This window comes from Suncus etruscus, chromosome 18, assembly GCF_024139225.1.
Source record: "Suncus etruscus isolate mSunEtr1 chromosome 18, mSunEtr1.pri.cur, whole genome shotgun sequence".
In the NCBI taxonomy this organism is placed as follows: Eukaryota; Metazoa; Chordata; class Mammalia; order Eulipotyphla; family Soricidae; genus Suncus; species Suncus etruscus.
Window position 1 is genome coordinate 27184906 of NC_064865.1, and position 19761 is coordinate 27204666.

Below are 19761 nucleotides of genomic sequence, written 5' to 3' on the forward strand. Positions count from 1 at the left end.
TAAGGTGTCTGCCTTGCCAGCGCTAGCCTAGGACAGACCGTGGTTCGATCCCCCCGAGTCTCATATGGTCCCCCAAGCCAGTAGCGACTTCTGAGCACATAGCCAGGAGTAACCCCTGAGCATTACCGGGTATGGCCCAAAAATCAAAAAAAATAAAAAAGATATCTAGAAAGGCACCTTAAAGAAACTATTCAACATTGGCCACATATCTCTAGGAGTAAAATGATAGAATGAGCATCACTTTACTTTTAACATGTACATGTTTATTCTTCTATAATGCTATATAGTCAGAAAAAAATAAATGTTTAAAGGTGGGAAAAAAGCACCAGAACTGATTTCTTTTGTGTATGTGTGAGTGTGGGGGGTGGTACTTTGGGCCACACCGGTCAGTGCTCAGGACTGACTCCTAGCTCTGCACTCAGGTATTATTCCCAAACGGTACTTTTGGGAATCATTTGGGATAAACTGTGTGCAAGACCAACACCCTCCTGTCAGCACAGTCACTCTGAGCCCTGAAGCTGATTTCTTTCTTTTTTTGGGGGGGGGCACACTCGGTGACCCTTAGGGGTTACTCCTGGCTATGTACTCAGATATTGCTCCTGGCTTGGGGGACCTTATGGAATGCTGGGGGATCGAACCGTGGTCCATCCTAGGTCAGCCACATGCAAAGCAAAAGACCTACCTCTGCACCACCGCTCCAGCCCCTGAAGTTGATTTCCTTTTTTTTTTTTTTTTTTTTTTTTGGTTTTTGGGTCACACTCGGCAGTGCTCAGGGGTTACACCTGGCTCCACACTCAGAAATCACTCCTGGCAGGCTCAGGCTCAGGGGACCATATGGGACATCAGGATTCGAACCAATAACCTTCTGCATGAAAGATAAACGCCTTACCTCCATGCTATCTCTCCAGCCCCTGGAGCTGATTTCTAATGGGTAGTGCCTGTCAGTTGTAAAGCGCTCACTCCCTCCCCCCGCCCCGCCTAACACACATACACCAAGCCTGGCATGGCATCCTGAAACGTGTCACCTTGTTGGGGAGCAGGGCCGACCTTGGAGTAGAATCTCATTTCAGTAGCAGTCCATTCCTCCCCTGCCCCAGACTGTCCCCCTAAGATCTGACTCTGAGTGATCTCTTCTGAGGATACTACACTCTACCTCATCACTTGTTTGTCCCTGACCAGCCTCTGCACTGAAGTGTCAAGCTGGGTGTGGCTGGTGGAGCCGAGGGGGCCGTCAGAGTAAAAGGATCTGGAGTCACTCTTGGACTCCTGGAAGCAGGAGTTCCCCAAATTACACAGGTTTTGCCCCCCAAAAGTAGGGTTGCACCTTGTAACTAGGTGTTCAGTGCCCAGAGTCCTGGGGAGGTCCACTCTGAGGTCACCTTACGGTAATGTCAGTGCCCACTGCCTATGGCTCTGGCCGGGTGGGGTGCTGAGAGCAGTGGGTACTGGGAGTGGGGTGCTGGGAGTCAATTGGGTACCAGAGAATTAATTCCTCAGTTGAATGTGAGCAAAAGAAAAAGGAGTGTGGAGGCAGAGAGCAAGAAACAACACTGCCCTCTGGTTCCATCCGAATCTCTGCCTCTAGGGTATGAAGGTATTGCTTAGTAGTGGGGTCCACAATCTTGTTACTAGTTTGGGGGGATGCTGGGCTTGAAGCTGGGAATTGACACATGTCAGACTAAGCTCTGCCACTGAGCCCACCCTCCAGCCTAAGAATTGTGGATTTGCGGGGCCGGGCGGTGGCGCAAGAGGTAAGGTGCCTGCCTTACCTGCGCTAGCCTTGGACAGGACCGCGGTTCAATCCCCCGGCGTCCCATATGGTCCCCCAAGCCAGGAGCGACTTCTGAGCACATAGCCAGGAGTAACCCCTGAGCGTCACCAGGTGTGGCCCAAAAAAAAAAAAAAAAAAAAGAATTGTGGATTTGCGTGGATAAAGCTCTGGTTTAGTCCCCGGCAATCCCTCAAACAAAACCCAAAACAACTCAGCTCGGAGCACCCAACCCTCTGCCATTTCTAAAGAAATATTTGGGCAGCAGTGAGTGCCCATCATTAAAAGTGCACATGGAACCAGGGACAGATGTAGAAGTGACAATGAGGACTCGGGGCTCAGGGCACTGTTGGTGTGAACGTGGATTTATTCTTCAGTGTGTGGGCTCTTGAGAAAGATTTTCACACAAAACTCAGGTCTGTAAGAAGTTAAAGTTCATTATACAGTTCAAGGAGACGGGTTGAGGTTCCTCATGGAGGACTTGTCTCATGTCCTGCTCTCATCTGGTCTAGATGACCACATCCTAGCCACCTCGAGTGTGTGACGGGTCTTGTCCTTCCTTCAGCATCTGTGTTCCTGATCTGGATTCGCCCAGTGTGTCGTTGACCTGGCAATAAGAGCCCTATTGCCTTTGCTCCCTTGCTGGAGCTTTTAGCTCTGTACCTTGTGGGGGCTCTCTAGGGTCATACCCCAATGATTTCCCTTCTCTTAGTCTCCAGCCACAACAATACATGCATATGCATAAAGTGGGAGAGAGACAGGGGTGGTGAGAGAAGAGAGAGAGAGAGAAAGGGAAAGAGAAAATTGCGTTTCTACTACCCACAACCATTTCATTACCGTATTTTCTGGCATATAAGATGAATGGGCGTATGAAACGACTCCCTAATTTTACAGTTAAAAACATAGGTTTAGGCCTATATTCGCTGTATCAGACAGAACGTTCCTGTGCTGCAACTGTATGTACCACAGTGAGCCAATCACAACAAGCAAAGGTTATACTGTAATAGATTTCCTCTCTGACTGGCCAATCTGAGCAGGCTTATTACAATACAGATTCGGGTACAGAACTTTGTCTAATTTGCATGCATAGAAAGCCTGCTTGGATTGGCTGAGTTGGAGAGGTGGTCCGACAGCCTTGCAGTGATTGGTGCAGGATCGAGTTGGAAAATTAGTTTCGTGGCAATATCCAGATGATTTGCATATCGAAACATTTCTCGGGATATACTCGGCGTATAAGACGACCCCCGATTTTTGGTTGACTTTTTCTTTGTTTCAAAAGTCGTCTTATACGCCGGAAAATACGGTATTTATTTTTGATTGTATAACTTTTCAGGTGTATGAGATTAAAATGACCCATTTGGGGGCCAGAGCAATAATATAACATGCAGGGCTCTTATTTTACATATGGCAAAACCGATTTCTATCCCCAACATCCCATATGGTTCCCTAAGCACTGCCAGAAGTAATTCCTGAGTGCAGAGCCAGGTGTAAGCCCTGAGCAATGCTGGGTGTGTGCCAAACCTCCCTTCTCCAAGAGTGACCCATTATGTTAACTTTAGATTACTATATATTTTTTTTGTTTGATTGGTTGGTTTGGTTATGGAACCATACCCAGTAATGCTCAGAGTTATTCCTGGCTCTGAACTCAGGAATCACTCCTGGAAGTGCTTGGGGACCATATGGGATGTCAGGATTGAACCTGGTCTGCCATGTAAGACCTTGTAAAAGCCATATGTAAGTGCTTTACCTGGTCTAGGGCTTTGGTGCTTAGATTAACTAGTTTATCTGGCACTCTACCTTTCTGCTCCCAGTGTTCTGCCTCCACTTGGGGATTCTCAGCCTCTTCCTGATGGTGGCCCCCTCTTCTCGTTGGCCCTTGTTCTACCATTTCTTGTCTTCTCCTTTCCCTGGCCCTTGTTGTAATCCCCAAACCTCCCTATAATCTGAGGCCTGTAATCTGAGCCTTTTCTAACTATAGCAAGTTTAGAGACAGACAGACACAGGATGTGAGAGGTAGGCAGTGAGTGGTACAGGCCCAGTCCTGCTCTGTTCTTGGCTCTCTCTGGTGTCCAGAGGCCTGGCAGACTCCCAACTCAGTCCGATGGGTCAGTGACTAATGAGTTAGTAGGTAGAGTGTGATTCCTGAGGGAGCCAAGGTGGCAGGTAGAGTCCCTGTCCTCTGGGGGATTCAGGCCAGAAGCAGCTTGTCGCCTGCCCCTCCCCTCCCATCTCATCTCTGCTCCTGGTCCCTGTAGTGGGTGCTGGAGGGGCTGGCACTGCCCAGTCTCCTCTCCTGGCTCCTGCCCGGAGCAGCCTGTGAGCTGAGTGCAGCTGCGGAGGGCTTGGAGCAGGCCACAGGGCCGGAACCAGCGGTGAGTCTCTTGAGTGGCACCTTCTCAGGGCATCCAGTAAGGGGGTTCCTGCCTCAGTGGGAGCTGATTGGGGAAAGTTGGGTGTAACTGGGTGGGTGGGCTCAGGGTATAGCAGAGGAGAGGACCTGGCAGAGATGGACGGTGCTTGAGGAGCAGAGCTTTGGAGAACCAAGTAGAAAGAAGCACAGCATCATTTATGGGGCCAGGAACCCTTTGGAGCACATGATTTTTTTTGTTTATTGCTTCAATTTCTTTGGGTGGCACATCTACTGTACTTGGGTTATTCCTGGCTCCATGCTCAGAACTCACTATTGACGGAGCTCCTGGGGCCTTTAGGTGCTGGGATCAAACCTGAGTCTCTTGCAAGGAAGTCAGGGCTCAGCCCACGGAGCTTCTCTCCCACCCCACGGGCACAGGCTTGATCTTCACATCAATGAAAGGAAAAGGTGGGGGAGGGGATTATTGTTACCCCAGGTTACAAACGAGGAGAGAGCAGAAAGGATTAGACCTCAGCTTCTTAAATTGTGGGTCACAACCTCATGTGGGTTAACTGAATGTGGGGATCATGAAAAATTTGGTAACAGTGAAAGGTTTCTAAATCATTTCTGGCACAACCAAAAACAATTTCAAGCTCAAACAAGTGATGAGTCCTGAGGTGTTTCTGGCAGCACTTGCCCTGATTGCATTTCTCCGGGGTCCCGGGACTATAGGTTTAAGAAACCATGGGAAGACCGGAGAGATAGCATGGAGGCAGGGCGTTTGCCTTGCATGCAGAAGGGCGGTGGTTCAACTTACGGCATCCCATATAGTCCCCCGAGCCTGCCAGGAGCGATTTCTGAGCATAGAGCCAGGAGTAACCCCTGAGCACTGCCAGGTGTGACCCATAAACAAAAACCCAAAACAAAAAAGAAAGAAAAGAAACGCTGGGTTAGGTTGGTAGCCAGCCACAGAGTCAGCAGGTGGTAAACAGGATTGGACCTGGGCCTCAGAACCCACAAAGCTTAAGTGATGTTACAGAACTTAAAACATTTTTGTTTGTTTGGGGGCCACACACAGCAGTGCTCAGGGCTTCCCGACTCTGCACTCAGGGAAAACTCCTGTTGGTGCTTAGGGGGCCAAATGGGATACCAGAGATTGAACCCAGGACATCCAGGTGCAAGGCAAGTGCCCTACCCACTGCACTGTCTCTCCGATGTTACAGAACTTGGGACAGAATGGTGTGGGGTGTGGATGCTGAGTAGGAGTAGGGCCATTTCCCAGATCTTCTGCCTCTCCCCCTGGTGCTTCCACTGCCCCTCACTGCAGCCGACTTCCCAGCACTGGCTGGCAGGGCTAGGCCCCATGAAAGAAACAAAAACACAATGACAAATACAAGAAAGTTAGGGGTGGCACCAGACCCTTTCTTCCCCAGCACTACCCACCCCCCCCCCGAGTCTGAGGCTCTGAGGAGTATTAATACTGAATTCATACACACCTCTCCTCTTTCCAGCTGACCTCAGTCAAGTGGTTGCCATCCCCCCACAAGCCAAGCAAATACTCAAGATAGGGCTTCCAGGGGATTCCAAGTCCTATGACTCTGAAAGAGAGGATTTTCTCCAGCCCTCACTTCAGTGTAGGAGAAAAGGAGTACAAGCCAAACAATGGACCTCAGGGAATTGTCTTTTCTGCTGGAAGATCCCCACTATGAATTAGGATTAATACTCAGGAATTATGTATGGAGATAACAGGTAAGCTTCTCCCCACTAAAACTGGAGGTCCAGGCCTGGTGTGTGGGGTGCCTGATAGCAATGTTATCAGTCCTCCATTCCTTGGGATATCTAGACCCCATCTCAAGGCCAAACTCTCCCAATCAAGGAGGGTCTCCCCAGGGAGCAACTCTTCCTATCATCCCAAAATCTCCGCGGGCCTACCTTTGGAGTCTTTTGTGCTCTTTTAGATGGGTCCAAACCCAGCTGAGCTAAATCCTGTCTAGAGAGGATTTGAAATCCAACCTGGATCTCTTTGAAACTCCCTAGGTAATCAGTCTTGGGGACTCCTTGGTGGGAGGTTCAGGTGGGGTGTGGACTTTACATTGTCTCCAGGTTCTGTGAGAATCACTTTCCCACTTAAACTTCTATGTCAAACATGCTCATTCCCCAGACAGAACAGAGCAGTGATAGAAATAAAATGTGTATTAAATATTCATTTCTGGGGGCCAGAGTGGTGGCGCAAGCAGTAAGATGTCTGCCTTGCCCACGCTAGCCTACGATGAACCGCAGTTCGATCCCCTGGCATCTTATATGGTCCCCCAGGCCAGGAGTAATTTCTGAGCTCATAGCTAGGAGTAACCCCTGAGCGTCACCAGGTGTGGCCCAAAAAACAAAAACGAAAACAAAAAAAAATAATTTCTGAATGGTGAGATACTGGGACATGATAGAGCTTAGTGGTTAAGGGGCTGGAGAGATAGCATGAAGGTAAAGTGTTTGCCTTGCATGCAGAAGGATGGTGGTTCGAATCCCGGCATCCCATATGGTCCCCGGAGACTGCCAGGAGTGATTTCTTAGCGCACAGCCAGGAGTAACCTCTGAGCGCTGCTGGGTGTGACCCAAAAACCAAAAAAAAAAAGAGCTTAGTGGTTAAGAGTCTAGACAAGATCACCAAGTTGTTTCTAGCTATATTAATATGTATATACATACACATATATATATAGTTAGAATATATAGCTATATTTAATATTCTAGCTAGTATAAATAAATGTGATGTAACATATATATGTATATGACTTTAAGGGCCACTTTTCAATCATTTTACCTCTGTTTTTCGTGATGTATAAAAGCATGTATGTCCTAAGAAATTGAACTCAGGACAAGATAGAAAAAAAAAAGATGTCATGTAAGCTACCTGCAGGAATTTTAGAAAAAAAAAAAAAAAGACTTAGAAAAATATCAAAAATTGGGGCCGGGAAGGTGGTGCTAGCGTAGGACGGACTGCGGTTCCATCCCCCGGCGTCCCATATGGTCCCCCCAAGCCAGGAGGAACCCCTGATCGTCAAACGGGTGTGGCCAAAAACCAAACCCCCCAAAAAAAATCAAAATTAAAAAATACAATGTATGCCAGAGCCAGAGAGATAGGAATAGGAGTTAGGGCACTTGCCTTGCATATGGCGATGGTTTGATCCCATTACCACATCTGGTCCCAAATCCCCACCAGGAGAGATCCCTGAGTGCAGACCCAAGAACAAGTTCCCAAATTCAACCCAAAATTACACTGGATCTGAGCTTCCCCTTTCACAACTCCTGTTGGCCTTCATTTCCCTGAGGACACTGAAGGACAGTGAACACTTAGCCAAGGTCATACACATACTCATGGAGACTGGGATTGAACCACAGGGTGTGGCAGGATCCATTCTCCACCAGGATGCTCAAGGGGAGCTAAAGCATGCTGAGGATGCCCCTGCAGTGCCCACTGTGAAAGGCAGGGAAAGGGAGGTAGCCAGCGAGCCCAAGTTCTACCTGGTCCTTGTGTGTCCCTGTAGGAGTATGGGACTCAGGCCAGAGACCAACACCACGACCCCCGCAGGGGCTGAGCCTGTCCTTCGACTCATCTTTGCTGGCTTCTGTGGCCTCATCCTGCTGGTGGGGTTTGTGGCCAACGGTTTCATGCTGCTGGTGGTGGGCCGGGGCCCGGGCAGCCCCCGCCCACTCCTCGCCTTGACTAACAGCCTCATGGTGAACATTACGCTATCCGATCTGCTCTTCCTGGCCTTCGTGGTGCCAGTGCTGATGCTTAGCTTCCTGCGGCCCGATTGGTGGCTGGGCCCAGCCATCTGCACCATCAGCCAGGCTGCCAACAATGCCACCAGGTTCTGCACCTTCTACAGCATGGTGGCCACAGCCCTGCTGCGCCACGCTGCAGTGGCCCATCCACACATAGCCCTCCCGGCCAGCGCCGCTGCTCGCCTACTACTCTGTGGGGCCATGTGGGTCCTGGGCCTCACTGCGTCACTGCCCAACTGGCTGTTCCAGAGAGTGGTGAGGTCAGGGCCGGGAACCCAGGCCTGTCTCCTGCTCCTGAATCCCGCACAGACCTCCTGCTACTTCACCCTGCTGGGGGCCCTGGCCTTCCTGCCTTGCATGCTGGGGCTGGGCTGCTCTTTCAGCCATGTGGGCTGGCTGCTGAGGACTCATCCTTGTGGGCCCACAGGGGAGAGCATACGGGAGCATCGCGAGAACACAGGGCTCATCCTCATTGTGCTGGTGGTCTTCGTGCTGATGTGGGGCCCCTGCTCCGTGCTGGGCTATCTGTCGGCTGAGGGGGGCCTGCCCGACACCCTGGGGAGTTTTGTGGCTTCCAGCCTCTGCACAATCTTGGCCTATTCCAACTGTGCCGTCAGCCCTATCCTCTGCTTCTGCCTCTCCCGCCCCTTCCAGGCAGGCCTCAGGGCCCTCCTCAGCTCACCATGGGCTGGCAGACCTCTCAGAGGCAGGGGAGGAGCTGCTGTGGGGACAGAGGGTGTCCCGCCTGGTAGGGACATGGCCCCTGACAGAGCATATCCCACTTGGCCGGGACAAGACCCTGGAGGTCTTTGTGGTATGGCAGGGGTCTAAGGTGACAGTCTAATGTGGGGCGTTGTGGTTGGAGAGAAAGGGAGAAACCCTTGGAAATATTTGAGTTTACCATCCTCATTCTACTAGTGGGAAGACTCAGGCCCAGAGGGGGAAGGCTTCTAAACATTCACAAGCTGAGCTTCCCATCACCTAAACTTTGACTGTACTTGTTGACCCTTTACTAGTTAGTTTTCAGAGCAGTAAATTTGAGTTCATTTAGCACAGCTGGGGTGAATGAACAAGAGGAAGCTCCCAAGGCAGAGGAAGCGACTAGAGAAAGAATGTGGAAGCTGACGGGCTGGGGGGCTTCATCCTAAAGGCGGGGAGTGAGTGAAGGTGGAGAGGGGAACCAGCTGGCCCCTGAGGGCAGCTCACAGCCTGAGAAAGCTTTAGAACGGCCTCTCCTGACACACCCCTCAGTTCACAAGAGATTCAATAAAGGCCCTGGGAGCTATGGGCTGCGTTCTTCATGTCCACCCTTCTTCCTGCTCCGTCCCTCTCCAAAACCAACGCCAGGCACCTCTCCCTCCTCCTGGAAGCCCCAGGTTCCAGCTTCTATGCCTTCCCTCTGGTCTCTTGAGCACAGGAACCAGGGAAACCATCTATCCCAAAATGCCTCGGGGACACACACACACACACACATGTCCACATATATAGGCTCACATATACACACCTATACAATGCACACTCACACACACGCACACATACCAGAGCCTCAGCCCTCAAAGGTCCCCATGACACTTTCGCTAAGAGCTCCAAGTTGACACCCTCCCAGCAGGGGGCAGATGGCCCAGTGCACACATATGAAGACTCCTGGCCCTGGGCCTTAAACTGACCCTCCAGGTGAGCATTTCCTCCTGATGCTTCCACAAGTATCCAAGGTGAGGTCCCACGGGTCATGGGATTTCCCTACTAAACAATGGCGCAGCTTTGTTTCCGCTCAGAGCGCATCAGCATGCGTCAGAGGGGCACCCAGTGACAGGGTGGGCCATGAGTCAGCTCCGATTTACTATGAAATCATCAGAGGTAAACAAGCCCTGACTGTGGTATAATTAGCACCAGCTTTCTCATGCTGCGCAGACTGGAAAATGCTGCCTGGGGGTTGGGGACAAACTTGCCCAGAGAAGGGAGAAGCCCCCTTCCCTGAGATCCAGAGCCCCAGAAGCCACAAAGATTTCTTTGTGAAGGGGACAGTGTTCATGGGGTCCCTCCAGCCCAGAAAGTCCCGGGCATGCCACACATTGGTACCACTCCTGTAGCTACTCTCTGCTTCTGGAAGGGAGCAGAGTGGCCTGAGGGTCTCATCATGGACTTGTGACATTCAAGATGGCAGGAATGTGCCAGGGGCCTCATAGGATGCCTGCAAACCCAGCCCCTCCTGTAGGCTAGGCACTGGTACCCCTGAACTGTAGGCTTCCCTTGGTGTTGCCACCCTTCCCAGACATACAGCCATGTGTGTGAGTCACAGAGTCTTCAAACTTGATCAGGTCCCCACACAGACGCTCAGAAAATGCCTGCGGCAAGCCTGAGTGTCCACAGTCCCGGGGAAGTGTCTGGGCTTGTTACCTCTCTCACCTCCCTGGGCCTCAAGGCTTTCTACATTCTGGATTGTTGGATTTTGAGTCTGCTTTAACTTTTTGGGCTACACCTAGCAGTTCTTGGGGACTACTCCCAGGAGTCACTTCGTGGTGCTCAGGAGACCACTTTCACAGTCCTGAGAATCATCTCTCCAACCCATATTCTGGTATTTTCCCCTCCATGATCCCAGCTTCTGCTTTCTCCCCTCCTGCATGCAACTTCTATCCCCATGGGCCTCACTGGTGTTCTTCAAACACACTAAACACTCCCCACCTCAGGGCCTTTGCACTTGCTGTTCCGTCTGCTTGGGCACTCTTCCCTGAGAGACCAGAGACCACTTTCTCCTCTCCTCAGGGCTAACTTAAGCCTCCCCTGGCCATCTCCTTGAAAATAACACTTGGTACCCTCATCTCCTGTCCTCCTGTTTTCCTCTGCACCTCTCACCATCAGCAGTGATACTGCCCACGGTCTGTTCACAAGTGGTTCCCTGGTTTTGTGTGTTTGTCATCTGTTCCCTGTGGAAACAGTGTATGTGCTTTGCTTGTTGACAAGCACAGGTTCTGACACAAAGTCCTTGCTTGGTAAATTCCCAAATGAAAGAACAAAGGGGAGAGAGAGGAGGACTTGGGCTCTGTCATACAGTCACATCTGTGCGAGTCTTCAGAAGGGAAAGGAAAACAGGGACCTTATTTAGTAAAAGAACCAAATTTACTTGTTTAAGGCAACTTCCACACAAAGACTGTCTCAGACGGGCACAGGACCAGACTGTCGAAACACCACCACCATCATGCACGACACAGAGGAAGGGCCAGGCAGTGGATATGGTGGGACCTGGTCTCCACTCAGGCACCCAGGTTCAGCGGGCTGAGGAGCCCCATGCGGCAGGAGGGAGGGACTAGCATGCTTGACCTGTTTCCCTAGGGGGCAAAGGTGGGGCTGCAGTGGACCTTCCCACAGCAGGAACAGGGGCTTGAGACCCAAAGCCAGAGCCCGAGGCTGAATGACTAGGGTAGACTTGGGGTGATGGGCTAGAACAAGGCAATCCCAGAGCCAAGGCAGCCTGGGCAAGGGCTGTTCTGCTAAGGAGTGACATGGGGAGCCTCAGGACACCAGAGGCAAAGAAAAAGCCGCTTGCCTTGGGCTGTGAAAATTAAGATTCTGAGGCCAAAGGGCTCCACATTGGTTCCCACAGCAGGATGGACTTGAGACAAGGTCTGGACCCAGAAACCTGTCTCCCAGGGATGAAGTGGGACTAGGCTAGCTCTGGTGGGCACCAGGGGACCCTAAAACCAGGGGAGATGCCTGGATGGCCTCAGGCCTAGTGTCTGCCTTCCCTACCCATCACACCTCCCAGCATCTCCACCTCCCCTGCAAGCATCCTTGGGAGCCATCACAGCACTAGCCTGATGGAGTCCATTGGGAACAGTACAGAACAGACACTGGGTAGCAGAGGAGACACCACAAAAGGGTGGGAAAGAGAAAGGGTGGGGAGGGAGGCCCAGTGCAGACAGCAGGGCGTCAGGTAAGCCCACGGGATGCCCCCAGGTGGGTCAAAGGGGACTCCAATTGTCCTGATGGGTAGCAACTTCAGGGCTGGGCTGGAGCAGGGGTCAGGATGAGAAGAGATGCTCAGAACTCCGCCTCCCCCCTGTATCCCCCAATAACCTGCTTAGAATGTGGGGGCAGGCCTCGGAAATTGGGAGGTCTCCGAGGCCCCACCCCTTGCTGGCCTGCAGGGATCCCAAAGGCCCAGGCCTGCGGATTGTAATGGGCAAGGTAGTTCTAGGACCCTGCTACTGGCCTCCCTGCAGGCCCGTGCTGTCTGCTCAGACGCTCGCATGCTGCGGTGAGGCAGGGGGCGTGCGGGCCGGAGACTGCAGCGGTGAGGCCGGGGCAGCGGGCGGGGGCCTTGGGCGGATGCCCTGTGCCTTCATGTAGGACACCAGCTGGTCAGGAATCTCGGCCAGCACGTCGCGGGCCAGGCGTGCCATGCTCAGCACATGGTTCCCTGTGCGGTCCACGTAGTCCCTGAAGGGCACGAACTGGCAGGGGTGGAGTGGGGGAGGCACGGTCAGGTGAGATCCCCGCTGCACTGCAGCGACATCCCCCCCACCCCCCCAGTCTCTAGCTGACCCCAGTCTCTGCTGCTATTGGGAGGGGGGCGCAGCCAGTGGTGCTCAGCCACTAGAGGCTCTCCTAGACCCTGGAACCCATTAGGCACTCAGGACCTGGTGTGGTCTACAGGAGACTCACAGGAACGAGCCCACCGAGGCAGCCTCAGGTCTGTGTGGACAGGGCCTGCTGGGGACATTTCACTCAGTCCAGGGGTTTCCCCAGCCCATCCGGAGTTATCAGGGTGCTGATTCAAGAACCCCGAATTGTAGCCTCTCTCAGTGCTTGTAAGATAGTTACCCTCTGACAATGGGCCAGGGGTGTGGCCCACAGGGAATGTGACCCCAGGATGGACTATGATGGCACCACTTCTTTTGGGGGGACTATGATGGCTGGGCCACTTTGAGGCTCCCACTGCATCCTTCCCAGAAGGAGTCCCCAAAAGCAGGCATGAGGCCAGTGGGGTTAGAAGGGCGGGCAGGGTGGGGCTTCACCTGGACAATGTCCCGCTCAGCTAGCTTCCCCCGGGAGGACACCCGCACATCGTCACCATCCAGCTCCACCATGGCTGTGGGGGCAAGGAGGGGGTGGGTAGTAGCCTCCAAGCCTCTGCTGGGCTCTGGCTGTATCCCTAGGTGAGGGATCCCGAAACGAGCCCAGCCAGGTGAGTCTCTGGTCCCAGCCCACGCTCTGCACCCTCACACAGAGAGACAGAAGCCTCCCCACGGCATCAGGGTGCACACCCAGGATGCCCCTCTCTGTGCAAGCACAAGCGTTTTCCCACCCTCGTGCTGCCCCAGATCGTCACATGCATGCACCCGGGAGTCCCACAGAAGAGTGAGCCGCAGGGCCCCTCAACATCCAGGTGCCTGGACACTCACCATCAAACTCGGCCTGGCCCACACCGACGATGATGATGGACATGGGGAGTTTGGCAGCCTGGGAGACAGCATGGAAGTTGGGGGGGTTTCTGACCAAGGGGCCAGTTACACGATGGGGAAAATCACAGGTAGAACAGAAAGGGGGGCTCATGAGGAGAAAGGCAGGAGGACAGTGAAGCAAAGGGGGGGAGAGAAAAGAAGAGAGATAGGAGAGAGAGAGAGGAGAGAGAGAGAGAGAGAGAGGGAGAGAGAGAGAGAGAGAGAGAGAGAGGGAGAGAGAGAGAGAGAGAGAGAGAGAGAGAGAGAGAGAGAGAGAGAGAGAGAGAGAGAGAGAGAGAGAGAGAGAGAGAGAGGAGTGCAAACAGGCAGAGCCTGGATGCCAACCAAAGAAACCCAGGGTGGGGATTGATCAGGAGAGAGGACAAAAGAGAGAGGAGGGAGGCAGAGGCAGAAGTGGCCACCAGTTCCTCTCCACTGGGTCTATATCAGGTGGGAACACTTATATTTTGGGGGCGTCACACCTGGTGATGCTCATGGATTACTCATGGCTCTGCATTTAGGAGTCATCACTGAAAGTGTTCTGAGGACCGACCATACAGGATGCCAAGGATCAAACCCAGGTTGGCCACATACAGAGCAAGGGCCCTACCGCTACACTATTGCTCCAGCTCCAGGTGAAACCATTTTTGTGGGTCTGGAAGGATCTTTGGCCCTCCCCATCTGTAGGCAACGCCATGTTTCTGCTTCTGTAGCCCCACACCCCGCCTCCTCTCCTCTTCTCAACAGCATGGAAATGGGCTCGTGGGGCTGAGAGGTGGGTGAGGGACTCCCCAGCAGCACTCCTCAACCCAGAGCCACTCGCACCCCTGCCAGGCTCCAGACCCAGAAGGGGGGATGGAGGTCCTGAAGAGGGGGGCAGGAGAAGCCACGCCCAGGCCCACCCCTTCTCCTCAGCCCCCTTCCCCTGCCTGTGCCCCGCCCTGCTTACGTTGACGATGGCCTCCTTGGTCTGTGCCATGTCCGAGATGACGCCGTCGGTGATGATGAGAAGCACAGAGTACTGGGAGCCATCCTGCACTGTGGCTGCGCTCCTGGGGTGCAACGTGTGGGTGAGTGGGGACCCTGCCAACCCCTCTCTTCCCCCGCCCCAGGGCCCTGGACACTTGGTGTGGGTTTCCACAGGACCTGGGCTTCCTGAGATGTGAATGGGTGAGGGACCTGCCGGAGGACCCCCTCTTGTGAGCAGCAGGGGCCTCACCTGGCCACGTGGGTGACCACTGGGGCGAAGTTGGTGGGGCCGTAGAGCTGCACAGTGCGCAGGCTGTGGTGATAGGCCTCCAGGATGCCATCGATGCCACAGCATGACGGGTTCTCCTGATTACCGTTCTGGGGGAACACAGGACAGACAGCGGCTGGACCAAGTGGGAGTGCCAGGTGGGACCAGGGCAGGAGAGGGACCAGGGCATCGCCTGCAGGTCAGGGCTGCTAACGACATGTGTCTGTGGGAGTAGGGGGCAAGAAACGGAGCTCCGAGACTCAGCATGAAGGCAACAGGTGCTGAGGGGCTGTGGGCCTGCTCCCCCACCCATGCCTGTTAGGGGCATCCCACAAAGAACCCCACACCCTGGAATGAGGACAGGGTTTGAGCAGGTCAGGGAGGGGGTGCAGCACAAGAGGAGCATCTAGGGGGACACAGGAAGGAAAGGAGTGGACTGGAAGCATCATCTCCTTTGACTTTTCCAATTCAGCTCTGATGGGGAATCATCAAGGTGTCACCGAGCGGCCGAAACCAAACTCGCACCCCCTTATACTCCTTCCTGAACCCTGGAAACATGAAGTTCAGCCCCGACTCCGCTGCACCTCACCTGTGTGACTGCAGAATGGGAGAGGTGACCGTGAACTGGGTGGGGCTGGTTGCCGACATGCCCCCAATGCAGGGGGAATCGAGCAGGCAGGCATCTTTCTGTCCCACTTAAAGGCTGCCCAGAAACCCCCATCCCAGGGCCAATCCTCAGCATTGCCTGCCTCCCGGGACACCCTACCAGTGGGAACTCGTGGGACACCCGGCCATCCGGGGGCAGCTTGGCGCCAAAGCCCAGGGCAGGGAACATCTTGTCGCTGTCGTAGTGCTGGATGATCTCCCCGACGGCCGTCAGCGCCAGCGCGTAGGCATTCAGCTGGTAGGGGCTCATGTAGTGCAGTGACGTGGACTGCGATGGGTTCCCTGGGACACAGGACATGCCATGTGAGAGCATGAGGGGAGGGCAGAGGGCAGGGTGCCCCCAGTCTCGGCTTCTTTCTTTCTTTCTTTCTTTCTTTCTTTCTTTCTTTCTTTCTTTCTTTCTTTCTTTCTTTCTTTCTTTCTTCTTCCTTCCTTCCTTCCTTCCTTCCTTCCTTCCTTCCTTCCTTCCTTCCTTCCTTCCTTCCTTCCTTCCTTCCTTCCTTCCTTCCTTCCTTCCTTCCTTCCTTCCTTCCTTCCTTCCTTCCTTCCTTCCTTCTTTCTTTTCTTTCTTTCTTTCTTTCTTTTTGGTTTTTGGGCCACACCCGGCGGTGCTCAGCGGTTACTCCTGGCTGTCTGCTCAGAAATAGCTCCTGGCAGGCACGGGGGACCATATGGGACACGGGGATTCCAACCAACCACCTTTGGTCCTGGATCGGCTTGCAAAGGCAAACACCGCCATGCTATCTCTCTTTCTTCTCTGCCTCTCTTCACCTCTCCTCCCTCCTGCTCAATGCTTGGGTCCTGCAATGTTGGGTAGAAAACCTAGGGCATCCCTGTGCACATATGCCCTCACCCTCTCCTTGCTCCACATTCAATCCTTGAGTGAATCTTGGCCACTTCAAAATTCACTAAGCACGATGCTACCCATGTTTCCCCACTCCTGCACCATTCACCAGCCTCTTCTTGTGGGTGTGCAGGGCCTGCTCACTGCTAAGTCTGTGTCTGCCTCTCTGCACACCAGCCCATGAGCCCGCCAGGCCTCGGAGGCTGTTGGTGCCTCTTATTTGCTCACAAAGATCTACGGCCCTCTTCTCCTTAGGATTAAACCCAAAAGCTTTACAAGGCTTCCCACCTTCCAGGTTCCTGGTGTTCCAGCTCTGGCATTCCCTCTGAGTGATGGTTGTTTCCTTGTGAGGACCCATGCCCAGGTTTGCACAGGGTCTGCACCATCACCTGTTTAGTTCTCTACTTCTGTGGTCCTACTTCTCCGAGCCCCTATGGAAACTTCCAGCCTCTCTCGGACTCTAAGCCCATCTCTTGGCTTGATTTTTCACCCAGAGCTCTATGGGGGTGGGAGGATAGGCCACACCCAGCTGGGCTCAGAATTTTCTCCTGACTCTACAGTTAGAAATTATCTCAGACAGGGGCTGGAGCAATAACTCCATGGCACTTGCCTTGCAAGTGGCCAACCTGGGATGGACCCGGGTTTGATCCCCAGAATCCCATATGGTCCCCTGAGCTTGCCAGAAGAAATTTCTGAGTGCAGAGCCACCAGGTGTGGCCCCCAAACCAATTTTTTTTCTTTTTGGGGACCATATGGGATACCAGGATTTGAACCACCATCCTTCTGCATGAAAGGCAAACGCCCTGCCTTCATGCTATCTCTCCAGCCTCCTGAGATAGCTTTTTTAAAATTTTGGTTTGGAGGGGCCAGAGAGATAGCATGGAGGTAAGGCATTTAGAAGGTCGGTGGTTCAAATCCTGGCATCCCATATGGCCCCCTGAGCCTGCCAGGAGTGATTTCTGAGCGTGGAACCAGGAGTAACCCTTGAATGCTGCCAGGAGTGACCCAAAAAACAAAAAAATAAAAATAAAAAAGTTTTGGGGTCGGAGAGATAGCATGGAGGTAAGGAGTTTGGCCTGAAGGCAAACTTCTGTATGAATACAGAAGGACGGTGGTTTGAATCCGGCATCCCATATGGTCCCCCATGCCTGCCAAGGCCAATTTCTGAGCATGGAGCCAGTAGTAACCCCTGAGCGCTCCCAGGTGTCACCCCAAAACCAAAAAAAAAAAAAAACAAGCTATCTCAGACAACACTAGGGACTATATGAGATGCTAGGGATCAATCCCAGGTAGGCTGTATGCAAGGCAGGCTCTACCTGCTAGACTATTGTGCTGGCCCCTTGTCCAGAGCTCTTGTCACTAATATTGTCCTATTTCACTTGTGTGTTTGTTCACAAAAGGCAGCACAGCGCAGACCATCAATGCCCCTTCAGGTCCTCCACCCTGCATAAATTGTGCTTAAGTTCTAAACCTCTCACCTCACTCCCATCTGTGACCCAGAGAGAGATTTTAGCAGGCAAGTAGGCACCTTTCTAACTTTCTTCATTGCTGTCACGGCTCAGGCTGCTGCCCCTCTCAGGTCCTCCCCCCACCCCCAAGATGCAAGGCTATGCAGCTCCATCAAGGTTCTGGAACACCGCTAGTGAGCAGCACAAGACCTGGGTCTTTTCAGATTGGCCCAATCACAAGCACAGGGCACACTGATGAGACACCCGTTTCTTTCTTTTTTCTTTTTTTGGGTCACACCAGGTGGTGCCCAGGGGTTACTCCTGGCTCTGCACCCAAGGGTTACTCCTGGTAGGCTCAGGGGATCCTGAATCTGACATGCTGGGAATCGAACCACCTTCCCACCTGGGTCGACTGTGTACAAGGCAAATACTCTACTGCTGTGCTATCTCTCCGGCCGTGAGCCACTGTTTCTATCATTGCCCAGTTGGTACTCTCCTTGCTCCTGAGGTGGGGTTCCAGACCCACATGGGAGAAGATCAGGGGACAGGGAGCCTGGTTCTCTGGCTGCTTCACCGCCCTCCCTGAGCACCCCAAGTTCAGGGTTGACTGGACTTCTTTGCCTCACAGAGCATGAGGGGTACAGAGCAGCATTGCACAGGAAATGGGTCCCACAGGGCCAGGCCATGACCCTGGGTAGGAAGGCCTACCCCAGAGATGTCAGTGACTAAGGTTGGGTCTGGAGGATATGGCTGCCACCCCGAGTGTGGCCATGGCTGTGGGCCTTGTCCTGGGGGGATGAGGCCCTGGTGCTTAGCACCTGTCCCTTCTATCCCACACTCACCATTGGAGGCTGTGAAGTCAATGGCCACTGTAAAGTTGATCTGGGTCCTAGGAGAGAGAAATATGGGCAGAGGCATTATCCTGGCCCACACACACCAGTGGAATGCAGGGAAGAGATAGTAACCTGGACCCCACCCGCCCCAGCTTCTTGTGGCCTTGGGTGAGTTTTTCCAACTCTGGAAAACTGGGCTCATGATCCAGAAATACCTTCCCCAAAGGATGGCCTGATGCCCAAATCTGGTGTGTAAGTTGCTCCAGGGCCAGACTGACTTGTCTGTGGCCTGTCATATGGCTTCCTTCCTCCTGCCCTGAACTTGTGACCAGGGGAGGAGTGTCTCACTGGACTTCTGGTTCAGATCTAGAGTCAGATTCAGGATCAAATCTTGTTTGACCCAAAACAGAGAGATTAAGAGAGGCTGAATATCTCCTGAGAAAAGAACAAACTACTACCTACTGCATAGTCTCGTCAGAAAGACGTCACCTAGGGGCAGAGTGATAGCACAGCAGTAGGACATTTGCCTTGCAGGTGGTCGGCCTGGAATGTGCCTGGGTTTGATTCCCGGCATCCCATATAATCCCTCGAGCCTGCCAGGAACGATTTCTGAGCTCAGAGCCAGGAATAACCCCTGAGCGCTGCTTGTGTGGCCCCAAAACCAAAAATAAATAAATAAATAAATAAATAAATAAATAAATAAATAAATAAATAAATGTATATCCCACTGCCTTTAGGAAATAGGGAAGCTCAGTGGCCCAGGGCTGCAGAATGAGGATGCTGTTGGGAGGCACCTCTAGGACCAGAAGAGCAGCAACAAGGCGCACACTAATCTGTGCAGAGTCTCAGACCCCTAAACTATAACTGTGAAAACTCTGAGACCAAATTCTTCAGAGCTTTTGGAGTAAAATGAATTCCACAAATCAGCCCATAGCTGTGTGTGGCTCAACCAATACTTTGGGGAGGGGGGTTAGGACACTGTTGACTCTTACAAATACAGAGTGAAAGGAGAGGCAAGTCAGGTCTGCTTTGTTTTGTGTTGGGGCGATACTCAGTGATATTCAGGGGTTATTTTGGGGCTCTGTACTCAGGAGTGTCTCCTGGCAGTGTTCAGAGGACATATATAGTGTCAGAGTTTAGAACTGGGATCAACAGGATGCAAGGCAAGTGTTAAGGTTAAACCTCTATATATCTCTCTGGCCCACTGCTGTGACTGCTGTCCTGGCTTAGGGTTCCAAAGGAAGGCAGGTAGATGAGTGGGAGAATAGCTCCCTTCGGGCTCACTTCACCTGCTTGAGGCTTAGTAGGGTAAAAGACAGGCTGAGCACCCAGCTCCCACTCCCACACCCTCTCCTGCTCTCAAGACCAACGCCTGACTCCCCTGCCTGCCAGAACAT

The 19761-nt window shown here is 52.9% G+C and overlaps 2 protein-coding genes across 2 annotated transcripts in view; one reads left to right on the forward strand and one right to left on the reverse strand.

Annotated features, from left to right (window-relative positions):
• Positions 1-7658: 7658 nt before the first annotated feature.
• LOC125995751 (allatostatin-A receptor-like) lies at positions 7659-8849 on the forward strand. The gene is made up of 3 exons (XM_049764751.1): positions 7659-8507; positions 8554-8709; positions 8814-8849. The coding sequence occupies exons 1-3, from the start codon at positions 7659-7661 to the stop codon at positions 8847-8849; spliced, it is 1041 nt and encodes a 346-aa protein (XP_049620708.1).
• A 2752-nt stretch (positions 8850-11601) lies between these two features.
• CPNE5 (copine 5) overlaps positions 11602-19761 on the reverse strand; it is a 105270-nt gene continuing 97110 nt past the window's right edge. The window contains exons 15-21 of the mRNA XM_049765346.1: positions 18374-18420; positions 15340-15521; positions 14556-14683; positions 14286-14388; positions 13298-13355; positions 12911-12984; positions 11602-12346 (exon numbers count right to left, since the gene is read on the reverse strand). Of these exons, the coding sequence (XP_049621303.1) occupies positions 12131-12346; positions 12911-12984; positions 13298-13355; positions 14286-14388; positions 14556-14683; positions 15340-15521; positions 18374-18420 (808 nt within the window). The 3' untranslated portion in view covers positions 11602-12130. The remainder of the gene's footprint in view (positions 12347-12910; positions 12985-13297; positions 13356-14285; positions 14389-14555; positions 14684-15339; positions 15522-18373; positions 18421-19761) is intronic.

Excerpts from the sequence above, each read along its gene's own strand:
- LOC125995751 (XM_049764751.1), top strand. The coding sequence starts at position 7,659 with ATGGGACTCAGGCCAGAGACCAACACCACGACCCCCGCAGGGGCTGAG. Across the intron at positions 8,508-8,553 it reads TGGCCTATTCCAACTGTGCC|GCCTCAGGGCCCTCCTCAGC; the intron begins GTCAGCCCTATC and ends CCTTCCAGGCAG. Across the intron at positions 8,710-8,813 it reads AGACCCTGGAGGTCTTTGTG|TGGGAAGACTCAGGCCCAGA; the intron begins GTATGGCAGGGG and ends TCATTCTACTAG.